The 19,190-nt window shown below is 33.3% G+C and overlaps 2 protein-coding genes across 6 annotated transcripts in view; both read right to left on the bottom strand.

The window, feature by feature from the left end:
- The window catches only part of LOC113394003 (tyrosine-protein phosphatase Lar), a 383,804-nt gene that overhangs the window by 26,955 nt on the left and 337,659 nt on the right, over positions 1-19,190 (bottom strand). For all 5 annotated transcript variants that reach the window (XM_026631162.2, XM_026631163.2, XM_026631165.2 and 2 more), the window contains 3 exons: positions 17,074-17,184; positions 2,256-2,381; positions 1,659-1,808 (listed from right to left, as the gene is read on the bottom strand). In XM_026631162.2, the coding sequence (XP_026486947.1) occupies positions 1,659-1,808; positions 2,256-2,381; positions 17,074-17,184 (387 nt within the window). The remainder of the gene's footprint in view (positions 1-1,658; positions 1,809-2,255; positions 2,382-17,073; positions 17,185-19,190) is intronic.
- The window catches only part of LOC113393943 (prolactin-releasing peptide receptor-like), a 639,527-nt gene continuing 626,145 nt past the window's right edge, over positions 5,809-19,190 (bottom strand). The window contains exon 3 of the mRNA XM_064217318.1: positions 5,809-5,829. The gene's annotated coding sequence lies outside the window, so the exon portion shown is untranslated. The remainder of the gene's footprint in view (positions 5,830-19,190) is intronic.

Here is a 19,190-nt window from a genome sequence, read left to right as displayed (position 1 = left end):
CGCTACCTACTAGACCAACGACATAAGTTTAACATATGTTAAACACTGTGTTGATAGTATAAGTTACAGTTAGAGCGTAACGATTGTCCAATCAGTGTCTGCAATATCTATAATGTGGTGATCACTTACGATACTTTTACTTACTATTTGAATTTTTAGTGCAAAAAATCTCGTTCAATTTGTATATTCATAAAATCATATAAAATATAGGCAACAAAAAAAAAACCCTCCACATTCCCTGAGGCTGTCGTTAACATTTGATAAAATATTAATAAGCATCAAATAATACTTAAGGCTTTCTTATTTAATTAGATATAATAATACACCATTTTTCCTTTGTCTTATGAGGAAACCTTATATTGTTAGAGAATAATTAAATCAGTGTTAATTTTGTTGATTAAAAAAATAATTTAAAAATAAACCGTGCCATATAATTTTTAAATTCAAGCTACTAATTTTTCACATAAGTCGGAGAGATGGTCTTCGTCCATATTGACAAATTATAGGCCGTAAATCACTATTGGAGCACGCGATTAAAATAAAAAATTCCCACAAAACCAGGCAAGCACCACTGAATTTTCATTTGCTTAATTTGTGTTTATAATTCATAATGCATGTGTCTAAATTCAACGAAATTCTGCCACATGTGGAAATTCACAGGATGTCAATGTATTAATTTTAGAGTTAGCACACTTAGAGAAAAATCAATAATACACAGTCGAAGATGCACAAAGTTGGTAAATAATTCAATATCGTCGACTATTTACGCAGCGTCGACTTAGCCTATTATCTCTTAAGACAGTCTGGTAATAATTGATTTATCCGAACTATATCCAAGTCCGGGCTTTGTCGAGTCTTCCATAAATCAAATTAAAATATTATGAAAACAGTTCTTCAATCGTGTTCGTTCCAATTTTATGAGTTCTCGTGAATGGTCCATCGATTTAAAATTCAATATTACATTAACAGAGAAAAAAAATTCTAAGCTTTATCATCGAACTAAAATTTAAACCTATCGCAATAAGGATATTGCGTTGAGAGATTGGTTTATTTGCTAAGATATGTTTTCTAAAAGAACCAAAATTGTCATTTAATATATTTTTTCGACTTAGACTTTTTTCGCTCACTGATTGTGTTTCCTACGAATTTTATATCGTGCTAATCCTCACCTTGTTTATGCGAATAAGCATTTGGTAGTTCAAAAAAGTCTTAGATATTTTTTTCATTCTCAAATCCAAATCAAATCCATTCTCAAGTCCAATTCAACCGAAAAATCATCATTTAAACGTAAATAGAGCACACTTTCTGAAAAAGTGTGATTCTTCGAAATCCTTGTTAGGTTTATTATTTCTTAACGGTCACTACTACTTCAGGTATAAATCGTTTCATTGTGACGTATTATACAAATGTCAAAATGTTCCATATAATTTTAAATTTAAAGTGAAATATTTGAATGTTTTATGAGATAAAATTAACAATTTTCACGATCACCTCACAATAAATCGTTTATGATGCTACTAATATTTTACTTAGTGAATAATACTTATTAAATATTAAAGTCGTATAAAAACATTGAATATAAACGCAAAATGTATTACAAATTAAAAATTATTGCATTGCAATCGTATAAAAATATACAAATTTATCACAACACTCACATTGTACTTTGACTTCAGCCGTAGTTTCTATCACGCCGAGCACGCTGGCCGCTTTGCAAGTGTAGTTGGCTGACTCTCTGATATCTTCTAGTTCAAGGGTATTCAGTCCTAGCGGCGGATTGTCTTCTGAGGTGAGCCATTTTGTCAGACCTTTCGTAAAACATACATTAGATGAACGTCTCATTAAAACTCTTAAAACCATTTAAGTATTCTAGTATATATGTTTAATCATCAATGATGGATATCCATGCCTAATTAATCTTTACATCTTATTATTATCACGAATATATTTTAACATAAACATACTTTTATTATATATTTACACGATCGAGAAATTATTCGTTGTCTATAGTGTAATGTCGCACAATATATTCTGACTAAATAATTTATTTCAACATTTAAAGGAAAAACTACTTTACCGAAAAGAATATTTGAAATTATATTTATTTATTATTAATATTAACATTCTAGTTTGTTAAAAATACTATAGACACTGTATAAACATATTATAAATTACACTAGTTTCAATACAAACTATTAATATGAACGGTTAAATTAATATCGGTTTCAATTAAAGTTTAAAATTAAATTCGTTACCTTTTCTCCACGTGACTGTGGGCATGGGCGATCCGAAGGCTACGCATTTCAGCGTGAGATTACCTCCAAGCATTACTTCGGTGCGCGGAGGAGGGGGGATGGAGAACTGCGGTGGAACTCTTCTCACTGTAAACAAAAGCGATTAACTTAAGATCGAACTAAAGGAAAACTTCGTCACTTTGCACCTGCACCTGGTATATACTATTATAACACGAGTACGAGTGAATAAAATATACACACATAAATAATCACAAAAAATTTACATACAAACATTTAATAAACCTCGTCACAGAAAAAGATATCTTAATAAGCTATCTTTGGATTATATAATACATTAGATATTTAATATACTTAACATTAATTATAAGAACTGAGATGGCCCAGTGGTTAGAATGCGTGCATCGTGTAACTGATGATTGCGGGTTCAAACCCAGGCAAGCACCACTGAATTTTCACGTGCTTAATTTGTGTTTGTAATTCATCTCGAGCTCGGAGGTGAAGGAAAACATCGCGAGGAAACCTGCACGTGTTTATTTTCAACGAAATTATACACATGCAGAGCAATTAGACGAATCTTCTTAAAGGGATAGGAGGCCTTAGCCCAGCAGTGGGAAATTTACAGGTTTTACCATCGTATTATTATTATAAGAACTGACGTTTGAACGATCTTTGACCATCGATACGTGTAAATTTCTGATCGTGGAGACCAGAAATTAGGCGGTGATTGATTCGATAGGAGATTCCAACCCGCTAATTCAGATTATCTTTTATTATATATTTAATTTCATTACTATTTTTAGATACAGAAATATATAAGCCCGATATCAACATTCTCTAGGAACATTGTGAATTTACAGGATAAGTGCATTCAAGTATTTGGACCAATTTGCGGAGCATATGTCGTCAATTCCACTCGTTCATCCGTAAATGTATCCTCCTTAAACTTGAAGGTACTGCCGAAATACACAACGGAAAATCCCAATTTAAGAGTTCCTTGACTTCCTAAAGTTTATTCGCGTAAGATACTTATTTGTCCTTTGATTACAAAATGTAAAAACATAATTTTTAGCATCAAAATTTCAAATAGTGATATTTGGATTAAATGCAGCTCAACGTTTTTTGTTCTATATTGTTCAAGTATCTAGACTTTGATTATTATTTATATAGTAGTACAAAAGAACTAGAAGAACGAGCCAATTTTATTATCTTTGTGTACGTGACAGCTACGCTTGACGTTTGCCAAACATCATACTACTTTACTAGTGAATGTGTACTTAGTGGCCAACCATTGGCTACAATTAGTTTCGATGCGTTCTCAACTTTGGCAATCTATCTATCTTGTCTATCTAGACAAATAAATAATCAAAGTCTTTTAAGTCATACTTTGTTGGATACTCCAATTTATATGATTAAAACTCGTCCTTCTTGAGTAAGAATAGAATGAAATAAAAAAAAAAAAAAACGAGTTCACAAACGCACAGTGAAAACGACAAACCGACAATCTATCCTACGTGACCAAAACCAAATTGGATTTAATGGAACATAATTCCTAACCCGCTTTCGTAAAACCTTATAGTCCTTCCATCGCACACGAAATAGATCTTGTTTGTCGCTTGAATTTATCAACGCTTAACCCGCAATATCACGCAAGAACATTGTCTGTCTAAACACGTGTGGGTTATTTTTAACACCTGAATCTCTTAAGCTGCAAGCTTGTAGTTTCATCTTCGTCGACGTGCTCTGAATATGCGCTTAGTTTGCTTTTGTAAATGAGAAAACTGGGATTATAATATAACCTTTGCCTGAAACGGTATTCGAGAGAAGTAATAGTCAGTAAACAAACGTTAAATAATTCCCTTTCTTGTTTTATACTGATGGAGTATTAGCAACAGTTCGTATATCAGTACTAATATTATAATTGACAAAGTGAGTTTTTTTGTTACGATTTTACGTATTAACTACTTAACGGATTATGAATTTTTAAATACACATTGTCATGGGTACAAAAACGGACCTTTGTCCGATACGCTTTGGGTACTTAGTATCTGACCCCCCCAATCGCACGAGCCGGCAAAGCCGCGGACGGAAATTAGTTAGCAAAATAATTGCCTTTATAATATCCTCTTGTCTTGGCTTAAGAATGCGATTTATATATATGTGGTATGTGTCACACTAAAAAAGTAGGTAATGGAGTTGTTTATAAAAATCTAGAAATTTAATTTTCCCCAAACTAACCGAAAACTTTGGACTTTGATTCTAACCAGAAAATTTATTTAAAAATGTTTGTCAAAATTCAACACATGTTTTCTAACGAATAGTTCGTACGTGACTTGGCAAAGTACAACATCATACTATCAATCAGGTTCGGTATATTGAAAATTTCAAACATAAGAATTCGAGCCGGCTGTTTCGAAAGCGTTTTTCACTCAGGCCACGTCGACTGAAGGAAGCGGGTGTAGAAATGGAAGTAATTACCATTTATTATTACGTAACTGGCCACTGCACTCACTCTGGAGCGCCTACTTTGTAAACGCCACAGAATAAGAAAAGATAAAGGTGGAAAAACATTTACTCGCCACCCATTATGTTAATTACAGTCACGAGCCCTCATTGTCGTGCTTGTTATACGCAAACAATTTAAGCCCCTAGCAAAAAGGAATTAGACCTAAATTGGTTTGCGAGCAAACATGGTCGTTTCGTGTGAAGGCGTTAAAAATGTAGGTAGGTGTAATTTAGGGCGTCGGACAGTATTAGACGGGATCGCATGTTGCGAAGACATTTCTAGATATTGTAAGCTAAAAATCCTTTCAATATTCGGAAGTCGACTGTTTACTTGTAATGTACTCTATACTTAGTACTGTTGTGTTGAGGTTTCAGTGAGGTAGTGTGACCACTCGCACAAGGAACGTAATATCTTAGTTCCCAAGGTTAGCTGCACTCCAATGTACGGGATATTTAATATTTCTTATAATCAACACATACAGCCTGTAAATTTCCCACTTCTGGGCTTAGTCCTCCTCTCCCTTTGAGAAGAAGATTAGGAGCATATTCCACCACGCTGATTCAATGCGGGTGGTGGATTCATATGTGGCACAATTTCGTTGAAATTAGACACATGCAGGTTTTTTCGCGATGTTTTCGTTGACCGAGCACAAGGTGAATTATGAACACAAATTAAGGTACATTTAAATTCAGTGGTGCTTGCCTGGGTCTGAACCCGTAATCATCGGTTAAGGTGTTCTAACTACTAGACCATCTCTCTAGGCAATTTCTTACAATACCGATGTCTATGTGTTGTGATGACCATATATCAGGTGGTCGTTTGCTTGTCGTTCTACCTATTTTAATTTAACATAGTCAACTAAATTCAGGAATAAGGTAGATCAATCACAACGCAGGTCCTTATGTATATTTCGTACAATTTATACATAACCGCTGAATAACATCAGTCATTGTTCGTATCGTTATTATGCAAATTGTATAGAATTACATTCCTGACTGACGGATCTGTTCCGCGAGGATAGACATTATAAAAGTTACAGTGACTTAATAATTTTAAGTCGCTTCAAGGGCACTCCTTAATTTTTGAGAAATTCTCTTTATAAAGTCTTATTATAAATGTAACTCTTTCTAATTCCCGCAGCAGGCCAAGGCCTTCTTTCCTTTTGCGGAGAAGTATTGGAGTTTATTCCACAAGATTGCTCTGATGAGCATCGGGGGTAGATTAAGAGGCAGGTTTCCGACGTTTTCATTCACCGTCAAACACGAGATAAATAATAAATTACTTAGTGGTAGGGCTTTGTGTCATCCCATCTGGGTAGGTATTAACCACTCATTATATATTCTACCACCAAAAAGTAATACTTAGAACTGTAGTCTTCCGATTAGTTTTTGTGCCAATGTCACTACAGGCACAAGGATTATAACATCTTAAATCCCGAGGTGGGTCACATTGGTGATATGAAGAATGACCAATATTTCTTACTGTAGCATATTCTATGAGCAGTGATAGCCACTGACCATCAGGTGGCCCATTTGCTAGTTAGCGTACTTATATGAATTAAAAAAAAAACAAATCAAGCAGATTAAAACACAGCGGTGTCTATCCAGGTCTACCTTACAATCTTTGGTTAAGATTCAAGTATTCTAAGATCTGGACCATTGCAGTCAAGTCCTGGTTATATTATTTTAAATATGATTTCAGTTAAAAATTTGATTTATGAAATGTATTTTTACCTGTACTTTTACTACGTATTCACAAAACTAAGCGATTTTTTTTTTAAATAAATATAACATTAATAAAATAACGGACCTCGAAAATTCTACCATTACGACTACGTATCTAATAAATTTTAGACAAAAAAATTTGGCTTTTTTTCAAATTTTATCACAAATCGCTTTAATATTTACACCATCGTTTTGAGGAAAATTATTCTTTTGTATAACGTTTCCGGCTCGTTCCGCTACTTTGTTTTCGCTTTTAATTAAAATGAGTCCAGACGAGAAATGTTCCGGAGATGCCATTTTCCGTATTAAAAGCGGAATAATTAGGGCCGGTGCAATTGTTTTTTTTTCGGTAGATTATTCCATGAGAGCCGTGACGGTGACAAACAAACGACATTTAGGTGTAATAATATTTCAAGAGCAATTCGTTTTAACAAGAAGTAAGAAATTAAAATACAGAATTCAACGTAACCGATTAAGTGTTTTGTTTATTTCGAATTATAGTAGGGCCGTATTTGAAGAGTCACGAGTTCAGTCAGTGGTATTTTGAGTGCTTAATAAAATTTACCTCGTGTTCGGTAGTGAAGGGAAACCTGCATTTGTTAGGTGATATTCCGCTACAATCTCCAACTTTTATCCTTAAGAGGAAAGAAGTCCATAAGGTGGGTGATTATAATTTTTCTGCAATTGAATCTGCAAGATGCTTATAAGATTTTCGTGCAAAATTTTATATATGTAATTACAAGTTGCTTACTCAATATTTTATTTTTTTATATTTTTACTGTATTAGTATCTTTATTTAAAATAACCATATATTTACATTATTTATTGTACTCCCACTAGTTTCGTATCTAAATTAAACCTGAGAGTGGTTCAGCGTTGCATTAGGAGCAACATACGGCCTTATCATTAGTGCATACCGATATTACATAATTTTTCGTATGTATGTCGCATACGTATAAAATAATGTGTTTGCCAATTGAACTATAAGTATATAGGACCATTCTCTATCTGATGATTTCAATGCTCTTAGAAAGATGACGAATGGGTCTGTTATCGTTCCGACATACTTTTTCATCTCCAACTAACCCAACTTGAACATTAAGACATTAATATTTAATATTAAGAAAAAACCAAATTAAGTTAGATGCAAAAGTTTCAAAATCTATATTTGAAATTAGAATATGATCATCATTACAGTAACTCCTCGATGGTATTACTATTATTTAGTATCCTATGGTTCCTATTACCCCGTTCAAATGAGCGGGGATTACGAAATCCTCGCTACATGGAACTATTGCAGATTAAGTATTGCATTTAATGTACGTTAATGAACAAATAACAAGTGAGGTCCGTCTTTGAGTCAGTCAGTAAGGTTTCAGTCGAAAGGCAAACAATTTTACCTTAAATAAACTTTCCTGAAGAGGGCAAATATTAGTAAATCTGAGTAATTCTGAAACGAAGGTAGTTATTCCGTTAATTAGTTATAGCTTCGGGCGGTAATGTTTAAAGTTTGAGAACGTTTCGTTGGCAATAAGGTAATTTATACCCCGTATTGTGTGTTATAACAACGTAACTTTGAGTCTTTGCTCAAAATATGCCTTTGGTAGCCTTCAGGGCGACAGTTATTATTTTTTTCGTTTGTTGTGACCGTTTATAATATTGTTATTATTTACTGGTGCAGTTGCAGACAAAATATATATGGAAAATTTCACGAAATCACATCCTCGACACCTCTCGATGGCGATCGTTCCATTATTTTGAGGTTTTAATCGAATCGGGTTAATAAAAGTTATTGGGTATATTTTTGCCAAGAAAAAATTATAAGCAGCTAGTTGACATAAATTATGGATCTGATGATCTGCCTGTTCTTTTGTTGATAATGTCAAATTGCCAAACCATCGACTTACGAGAGTGAGGGAATCCGAAGTGCCATAGTGTACTTGTGTTTACGCGAGCAGCTCGAAATCCGGTTAGATCATTACTATTATTCATTTTACGTAAAACTGCATGAGTTAACAATAATATTTCTATTACTTTATAGTATTATCTAGATTGTCATGTATGAGATCAACGAATATTTTAATATTATATACTTATTTTTACAAGATAAATGGTAAAAGGTAAAGGGTTAATATATTCGAAAATTCCCCCAAAATACCGGTTTCATTCTTTATTAGCACGATCTCCCTTGCTTTCATAAATCCGAAGAACCTTTTATATTCGTACGCGTTACGTATTTTATTCATATTTAGTGAGTAAAAAGTAAAATTCGTAAAACGAGCGCGTTTGAAATTACAATAAGATAACAAATAGGAAAAAAAAAATATTTGCATATATTTTGACGTAGCTACTTTTATACGGAGTGTTTGAATTTCCATATCGACGTACTAAAAAGTGGTCCATTTTTAACGTTTGATTGGGTCAGCTTTGATTTGAAAAAAGGGTAGAAAATCTGATATCATATTATCGAATTGCATGTTTCTGTTGTATTGACACTCAGATATACCACATAAAAATGTCAGTTTTAATAATTTAAGAGAACAATAATTAATCTAAATCTTAAAATAAACCTGGCCGAAAAAAATTAATACAAATCATTTATACTTGTATGATCGTAACTTGATTGCCTTAATGCCATTTATTTAGCTTCTTGTGTACACTGCCTAATTTTGCCGTCCACCCTAGTTTGGCCTAGCGGATTGGTTTTCTTACATCACTATACATTTACATTACATAAATTACACCTTACGGCATCGATAGATAGTCCGGCGTCTGGCGTCCCATAAAAAAACCCTTAGCCGGTTCTATGACATCCGCATATGATGACTGGTAACAGGGTCGGATTTAGGGGAGGGCAATCTGCCCTGAGTTAATAATTTTAATGTAATATATATTCAGATATCAAACAGTCAAATTATAAAAATATTACTAGTTACTGTTTTCAAAGTTACCGATACAAAAAGTATTATTGACAAATTTGTCTAACAGCAATGAAAATATTCGAATTAATTTGTAAAATAATATTTACGGTCCTGACTGGTAACCTACTCTGCCAAAAACCTCACGAATGTCGTGTTATCGGCACAGCTATTGTACGGTATGATAAAAATTAAATTAATATAGAAGAGTCACTACAAAATATAATACTCATTTGTTATATAGAAGATTTACCAAAGTCGGTCACGTCATGGCTTACGGCATCGACTGTGTACGCAGGCACGGTTGTCAAACTCGTAATGTCAACAGCCATCAATAATAACACTTCGACCAATGTTTTGGCAAGTGACCAAAACTGTAGCCAAGATAAACGAACAGTGAATGATGACTTGCTAAGTGTTGAATGCGTCATCGTTTCAAAGTTACGTTTCGTTTCGGAATCATAACTCGTGTGGATTTTACTCGAGATGAGATTCAGCTTCACATCGTTCAGAGTAACGCTATCCTAAACTAAGCGAGTCTTTATTAACTTTCTATTTGGAAGATACTGTAGTCAGTCCGAAACTAAGCAATTCTAAATTTAAATTTGTGTCCTCAAACACAGATTCAGAAGGATGTATATGTGTGTTAAGTTCATACCTCTTAAGTGTATACAAATAATGATAGACTCCATACCAAACCAATTGAATTCGAAGCTTAATTGCTGTTTTCTTAAACGCTGTGTAAAGAGTAGATGAACATTTCCTCTGAGAGCGTCAAATGGGAATTTATTAATGGTAATGTTAATAGAATTTGCTAAGATTTTACAGACGGCTTCCTGCTTGCCAATGGATTAAACATTTTAAGCATGTTCTTGCAGGGTTGGTAGCCCGCTAACATATTGGTTATTGAGACGCTAAATGCGTATGATTATCGAAATTTTGTAATTAATTACGCCAAACGGCAGTACTCAGTATTGTTGTGTTCCGGTTTGAAGGGTGAGTGAGCCAGTGTAACTACAGGTAGAAGGGACATAAAATCTTGTTCCCAAGGTTGGTGGCGCAATGGCGACATTTCTTACAGCACCATTGTCTATGGGCGCAGGTGACCACTTGCCATCAGGTGGCCCATATGCTTGTCCTCTAACTTATATCATAAAAAAAAAATTAGCAAAAAACACTCAACTCTTATGACGGAAACGTGGTATCAGGGATTATTCAATTCTAATCCGTCGTAAGCCTAACAGCATCGTATTTATTCCAACTATAAACGAGTCGACTTAATTCCATCGATTGCGTTGTATCCACAATGTAATTAATTGTACGTCGTAATCGAATAGACAATAGTTCCACTATTTACTTTACACGATAGATATACAAAAGTATAATAAGGTTTTGTTCTCGGTCACCTCAGTCACACCTTTGTAATTGTTTTAACATCACGGACCCATTACAAAATTAAGTCTCAATCAACTGTGTCTATTATTCTTAAAAGGTATTCAATCCGGAAACAAAAACAAGGAAGAACGAGGACTTTAACAGAGACAGTAAATAGTTTATTAAATAAATTTATTAACATAAATAATAATAAAATAAATTGAAATAATTAACAATATTTAAACGGATACTGAAAAAAATGGCATATCAATGATATTTGTCAATTAAATCATGTTGTCATACAAACTACTTTATTATTATTAATAATATAATGTTACAACGATTGATCATTTAAAAAAATAATTGAAGTATCATAATATAATATACTTAAGTAAATAGAGAACCATTATTATTAAACTTCTTTACAATTTTTTTATCTAAACAAATACGAAAATAATTAGTATTCTCAAATTACTTGTTTCACTCGACCCATTATTATAAAATATAATTAAACAATTTTACCGCCCCGTCTATTTTTGAATTTAGAATATCAATTTACGAGAATATGAAATAATATCTTGTCCTGTTAAGTCTAAATTTAAAGAGGGCTAAACTGTAAAGCGTAGTTACCTATATAAAAATATTACATACTACACAGTCATACATAATATTAAATATTACAAACTGCTTTCCGAACGGTTGTAGTGTTTAAATATTGACGGTTCGAAAACGCTTTGTAATAAAGTTTACTTGAATAAAATACATTTGATCTGATTTGATAACTAAAACCTTCTTCGAAACGCCCGGCATCTACTGATGTTATAAGTTCATATTGGTTTAATAGTTTTTCGACTAAGGCTTTACAAAAAAAGGGTCCTCATTAGAATAAAGAGATATTGAAAAATCAAATGATAGGTACAAAACACCTACTTGAAATAATGTAGTAATATTTAAAACAGTTCAGTTTACTTGTACCCAAAACGGACGCACAAGGGGGTTGACCTTAGAATTGAACGCCCGCATAGCCGACCGTCGGGACGGCACGGAAGCACGAGCAAGCGATTCCATGCCGCCCCCCCAAGAGACGTAGATGACATCACTAGTTTTTTTCAGTGTCCGAATGTGCTTTAGGCGTTTTAGGCACCGTCGAGCCCCCGTTTAAAAGCATCATTCCAGCAAATTAAAATAAAAACTACAAAGCCACCCCAAATAAAAGTTTTCGTGCAAATCCAACTTCCGGATAATGCTGGTTCTGGTTATCTTGATTCTATAGAACTTTTTAAGGAACTTGAGACGCTGCTAAACTTGTATGTCAGTTTTGTTTTCGGGTTCCGGAAAATTGAACATGTTTCCAAATTTCGGGCTGAACTGAAGTGGCTTCTATTACGGCTTCGTATAGATTACGTCCTATCTGTTCTATACAATATTTTTTGCGCACAACTACATTTAAGAGATTTTTCTTTTTTCTTCTATCTATCTCGTTCTCTCTGTCGTTCGTACTTATATCGCGTTTTCCATCCGAGTATTCTCTATTCTAGTCCTTGTAATAGTGTTAGAGATATTGTAAGATTTTAAAGCGTAGTTCAGATGTATGAAAATAGCCTTTAAATCGCATTGTATATTGTTTGGCACAAAAATCGATTGTATAGCGCTGCAATATTTGTAAATAAATATGTTAACTTATAAATTGAAACCCGGAGTACAAACTGAACTGAAACTGTTTGTCGCTCACGTAGTTACATATTTATTTTTAGTATTCTATTCTATTTATATTCATTTCGTATCTTTCATGTCTTAATTCGTAATTAAGAGTCATAGAGTAAATATTTATATTTTAATTTATTTTATTATCTAGACGAGACGATATTAATCCTAGATGCTTTTGAAGGCGGTTAGTTTCGTTTCGTAAAAAGCTTTGTTTCGATAAACAGAATACATGAATTAATTATATCTGTCATTCAATTTATTTCGCGTGTCCTGAATAAACATCAACAAAAACCTGCCTGTTTTTTATGATCAATATATAAAATCAAACGAGTTAAGCATCATTCTAACTTGCATGAGTTGGATTTGGAGAGGATATTGTATGAGAAGATTTAAATAATATAGCTTTAATGACATAAGTAACTATATGCGATCCTTAAGAACCTCTGCATTGACTGTGGAATTGAGAGCCCAATTGTGGGATTGAGAGTGGGCTTTCAACTTTAAACTTCTTTTCAAGCGTAAATATTATCGAAGTCGAGGGTAAAAGCTAATAAAATTATACCAAGAAATATTATCACGTAAAAAAATATATAACAGGAAAAAACTTTAGACAAAAAGATAAAATATATTTTTCTAAGCTATAGATTTTAACATCCCGTTCTACTCAAGGCGGCCGCTCCTCTCGCCCAGCCGGCCCCGACTATCGCTAATATCACAAACTAATGGACCGTCTTTAATGGAACATCATTTTTTTCTTTGATATCCTAGAGAGAATATTAGTTATGTAACATAATGCGACACTATTATATTCGATACGATATTACTAGACCCTTAGTAGGACTAAACGAAATGATATTTCTATAGGTGAAGATATATTTATCTATTTAGACTTATTTGATCATATTTACAACTGGCTGTGACCGCAATTCGAGCGCGTTTTAAAATTTAACAAAAAAAGTTATTGTTGGAGCTTAAGTTACTCCTGAAATTAACACATATCTGCCAGTGAAAGTCCCGTTAAAATCGGCCCAGCCGTTTCAGAGATTAGCCGGAACAAACAGACAGACATAAAGATAAAATTTTTTTTTTTTTTTTGTAAATTTTGGTATATGTACAGTATATACATAAATTAAGTAAAAAGCGGTTATTTTAATATTACAAACAGACACTCCAATTTTATTATATGTATAGAAGGTATACAACGACTTTTTAATTATTCATGTAAGATTCAATGAATCGTAAAGCCGTAATATGAATATATTTTCTATAGTTTTTATTATAATTGTTTCCTACGCGGTTTATTTTACGTAGAAGTTGTTATAATAGACCTCACGTCTCAAGCTTTATTTAGTTTTGTTTGTGTGCCTTATAGACAGGCGGACTGGCGAAGGGACATATGGGTGTCCCCATAGATATATTTATCAGTATACTAGTAAGTTGCTCGCGAAACTTCGCTTTTATGCGACAGATTTTTAGGTATTTCGAAAACTATGACAGGTTCTGTTTCGATTTAATGTCATTGTAAACTGACGACGATGACGACGTTTTAAATTGGAGTGAGAATGGGAGTGGGGACGATAAGGATTTGGTGTGGTAGGGTTTTGTGGAAGTCCTTCTAGGTAGGTCCTACTCACTGATCATATACTCCGACGACAAGCAGCAACACTATATTATATGTTTTCCGGTTTGGAGGGTGAGGTGAGTCAGTGTAACTGCAGGAACAAGGGATATATCATCTTAGTTCCCTTAGGTGGTGCAGTGGGGATGTAAAGAATGATTAAAAATTTTGAAGGCATCAGTCTCTATGTATACTATTGGCTGTGACAATTTACCATCAGGTGACCCATTCGCCGTGCATATGCCATAAAATAAAAGTCAGAAGGACTTTCGCAATTATAACGATATCCTCCTGACCGATTACCAATATCAAAACACAGAAATTCTTGACAGAAAACCCCAATAATTTTTTATCGATGTTAGAATTTGAACCCAGAACTGCCAAATCTGCAGCTTTATCAGCCAACGAGGCAGTCTATTTCTCATCGAAATTTGTATCGGAGTTTGTAAATTTTAACGAGAAGAACCGGCACTGAGCTCAGCCGATTTTCATTTCGACATAACCCTTTTACGGATAAGTTAATTCGTCAAATCAACGTTCATTATATATTTATATATATAATGCACTTGCCCGATGTATCCTGCAAATAACTTTAGCCAGTGTTAATTATTTACCTTTGGAGACCGCTACATCCCTGATAAGCTTTATTTGTGCTTGTTTAAGTTTCTATTATTAATTTAAGAGTGCATTACTTTTTATTGTAATTCAATAGTGCCTTCAATACCTGTAGTCGTGTATCACACTGCATTGGTCCGTGTACTTGTGATTGCATTGTTTTTGTGAATATGCCGATGGTGTTTCGAATAAATAAATAAGATCGCCACTAGCTCAAGTTTTTATTTTATTTTAATAGTTTTTCAAGATCTAAATCAAAATATACTTTATTCAAGTAGGCTTTTGCAAGCTTTTACGTCATTTAACAAACTATATTAAGTGAAGCTACCACCGGTTCGGAATGTCGATTCTACCGAGAAGAACTGGCAAACTCAGTAATTACTCTTCTTCAACATTTAAAAACACAGTCATATATGTTTCTGCTTTATTTTCCCTTTGTATATAATAAAGACTGTTATTATTTTTATTAATTATTTTTACACTAAAATATAATTTATTTATAAGATGTTTTTGCATCATTTTATTTTATTTATATACAGGAACAGCACCTTCCGTTATTACTATTATCCGTAGAGAGCTTTGCGGTTGAATGTGTAGCGTATGTCTATTTTCGTATTAAGCCATTACTACCAGTCAATTCAGATTACAGGATCGATGCTCTTGAAATAAATATTTTCACGGGTTATTTATGAAACTTTGGTTTATAATCAATTATGAATTCAGTGGGTTTTTAATTTTATTAATCCGTTATATCTAAAATATATCAATAGATTTCAAGTATATAGTATAATTAAAAACTAAAAGTAAATTGTTAATTATATATATAATAATATCTGTATGTCATAAAAATGGATTTTTTTTTGTTGTTTAAATATATCACCACACATAGCTTCATACGTGTATATTATATATTTTTGTATATACGTATGTGTATTTGTAAGAAAAATGTGACTAAGTTGAACACTTCGTTCGTTCATTGTTGGCATTCTTTCCTGCACTTTGAAAGGCTTCCAAAGGTGGAGGTGGAGAACGCTTTTTGCATTAAATTTGCCTTTTGTCCGGTAGATATTTTATGACGTGCAAAAAAGTATTTAATAAGAAAATATATTATATAAAACGAAAATATAAAAAAAAAACGGTGCGAACCTAATTAAAAGCAGATTTCGATTACTTATTAGTGATAAAATAAACATTGTAAAATAAGATAGTATGTGAAGCCTTTAAATTGGCTTAGCGAGAAAATTAATCATGTAGTTTTCGTGTAATTCTTTGCGCGTCATAAACATATTCATTTTCATCATTTTCTTATAACGCGCAAAAGAAGTATAACTTCAGAAAGTAAATCCCTATCCATTTATTATAGCGAAAACGTATTGGCTGTCATGTCCTATTTCTCGAAATCATCACGAAGAAACGGCAAATCGACGGGACAAATTCAATAATTATTATTGTTAATGATCCTGTTAGTTATACACGAGTGTGAAAAACACACATCACACACACACACACGGGTGCGGCGAATGACGGAAGCAGATATTGTATAAAATAATTACTAACATTAAATAGAACAATTATATAAAAAAAATATCACGCGTCTCATGGAAGAACTAAAAACGGTTTTCCTACACGCCTTTATAAATTGTTAGCACTTAAGTACAATCAGTCACGGCAATCTGAAGCGAGATAGTTAGCGTACCGACGCTATCTCATGCGAATATACTGCGAATATTATTCTCACCGCAGCCTACTTTCCGTCTGATAATAAAGCGCTGCAGTTGAAAATAACGACTCCCATATGTAATTTTGAACAGCGCCGTAACAGCGCTCGGTGGCGCAAACGTATGAGTGTTTGCGGCCAACTGGGTGCCCCCGTTTCAAATTGCGTGTTATGGACTAGAGTAAACTTGATGAGGGCTTTGCTTGAAATCTATAGGTTTATTTATTGTCGTCATTTATGCTGAAATCGATGGCGCTTAAAAATAGAAACTCGGAAACTTTCCTGTTACGAAGTATCGGACGTTCGTCCACGTGCGAAGGCAAGTAAACAAGTAAACATCGAATACGAGTCGATACATTTGTTATTTATAAGAGTGACTTACTCGTTATGAACTGAAAGCTAACGGATCGAATATTTCTAAAGAAAAATGTTTCTTTTAATAAAATTGGTAAATGACACAATATATTAAGAAGATATTTATTATATCAATTTATCCCACGAACAAATAATCTCAACAGCGTCATAAAATTAGCCCGCGGCTTTGCACTTTTATATAAACCCATGTCACTAAAAATCTCTATTCGTGGGTTGCTGTGACGAAACAACAAACAAATTTTATAATATTGGTACTAATAGGCTTACCTTTGACATACAACGACGTCGGCTTAGAGAACTCTGTTCCGATGGCGTTCTCGGCAACACACTCGAACTTGCCTTGATCTTCTTCCTCGCTTTTCACTATTTGTAAAGTTCCTGCGAATAAAATTATTTAATTAGTAAGAAGATAAATTCGTAAATAAACTTCTCATGGACATACTGTATTATTAGTAATTTTTCGTATTGTGATCTTTCAGCCATAGCTCGCCTGACACTTTGTTAATATTTTTATTGAAATTTTCGTGAAGGTTGAACAATATGTTATCAAGGTTTAGAAGTTGACGCGAGTCGTGTCGGATATCTTTACACAGCATAGCTAGCATAGGTAGTAGTAGTAATATATAATATTCTTATATTGTATTTGATACTCATAGAATCAGGTCGAGGTTAAAAAGTCAACAACAATTATAGTAGCGTTCTACGTAGAGAACACGTTATAGCTTGTTCCCTTCGGGTTAAGGCCTCCTCTCTATTTGAGGAGTTTGAGAGTCAAGATTTACGTGTTCCGATCTTTCTGTTATTATTATTAAATTATTTATCCATCCGCTAACAATAATATATCAATAACTTCTCATAATATTCCTATGAGACATCAATCTAAGACGACTGCAGAGAGTTCAGAGTAAATACCAGCCGGGTGCTAAGTACTGACAATTATTTGACAGAAAAATCCAATAACTTTTTATTGGTCAAAACTGGAATTGGACCCAAGACCTAAGGATTTTCAGCCTTATATGCTAGTCTAAAGCCAACGAGGCTACGAAGTGCATTTATACATATTACGAGTTATTTATGTTACATTGTAGCAAATTCAACGAGTTCGCGTGACCGTTTAGACTTACTTAACAATTTAATGCTAACAATAATTTTGATATTTTATGATTTCAGAATATGAGTCGAATTTACCACGAATTTTGTATTTCAGTAAATTTTTTTTTTTACTTAATATTTAATTTCGACATATTTGATATTTGTACTGAAAACTATAAAACGCCATTATGCAAGTAAAAAAAAAAAATTGTCGATACATAATCTACGTATATTATTCAATTTTCTGACTCACATAAAACTAGATTTCCTGAGATCACGCATTACAATAATAAAATATCGAATGACACTTGATGAGTTAATTACGAAATAGAATAAAATTGTTAGAGGATGTTTTCTGTATATCTGTATGTTGAGAAGAATTTGTATGTACTTTTTTCATGCACAAAACTATTGATTAAAAAGGAAGAAGAAGAAGATTGATTAGAAAGAAAGAAGAGAATTATAGAATCAGTGCTAGATTCGAGTTAAATTGACTCGATAGACTTGCAAATTAGTTAAAGTCTACACTACAATAGTGGAGTGACCTTCTTTTATGTGATGTGGTCCACCCACTCATCTGATATTCAAACACTAAACAGTTACTGTTCGGACCGAGAGTGACCCAGTGTGATTTCAGGCACAAGGGAACATAGTAATAATTGTTATAGTGATAATATCTTTGGATGTGGGTGATCACTTACCATAGACTTTAGATATATAATATCATCTCGTCGGGTCTAATTAGACATTTAAAAAAAAAAAGGTCAAACATTTAAATAATTTATAATGAAAGAGAATCGATGAATAATTAGAAATATAGACTTTGAATTAATACAATAAATATAGATATTTCAGATAAATAATAGATTAAAATGTCGTTTGCCGTCACGACGTACGAGTCGCATTTACCGCTAAAGCGCACCAATAGCTGTTTCACGTCAATAAATGAAAAGGTTTACATTAAACGTCCCATTGCAAGAAGCCATTAAAATTCTCCCTTAAACTAACACTGACATTCAGCAAAATTTGTATAACATCCGCGGACCCTGTCTACTTTGTAATTGAATAAGTACGGAGCACGTGTAGTCTTCACACAGACGATTTAGTATGCGCTTATCGATGGGACGTACGTGCTCCAGAACTGCGAAACTACTAAACTGTCAAAGGGATAAAAAGTTGCGAGTTGTAAACAACGTACCACCCGTGTTCACAAAGGGAATTTAATTACGAACGAATTCTGAGTTTTATACTCCAAGAACTTTTAACGATTTCATTGACTTCATTTTGTTTTA

Source organism: Vanessa tameamea, chromosome 16 (assembly GCF_037043105.1).
Source record: "Vanessa tameamea isolate UH-Manoa-2023 chromosome 16, ilVanTame1 primary haplotype, whole genome shotgun sequence".
Classification (NCBI taxonomy): domain Eukaryota; kingdom Metazoa; phylum Arthropoda; class Insecta; order Lepidoptera; family Nymphalidae; genus Vanessa; species Vanessa tameamea.
This window is presented reverse-complemented; position numbering and strand designations above follow the sequence as displayed.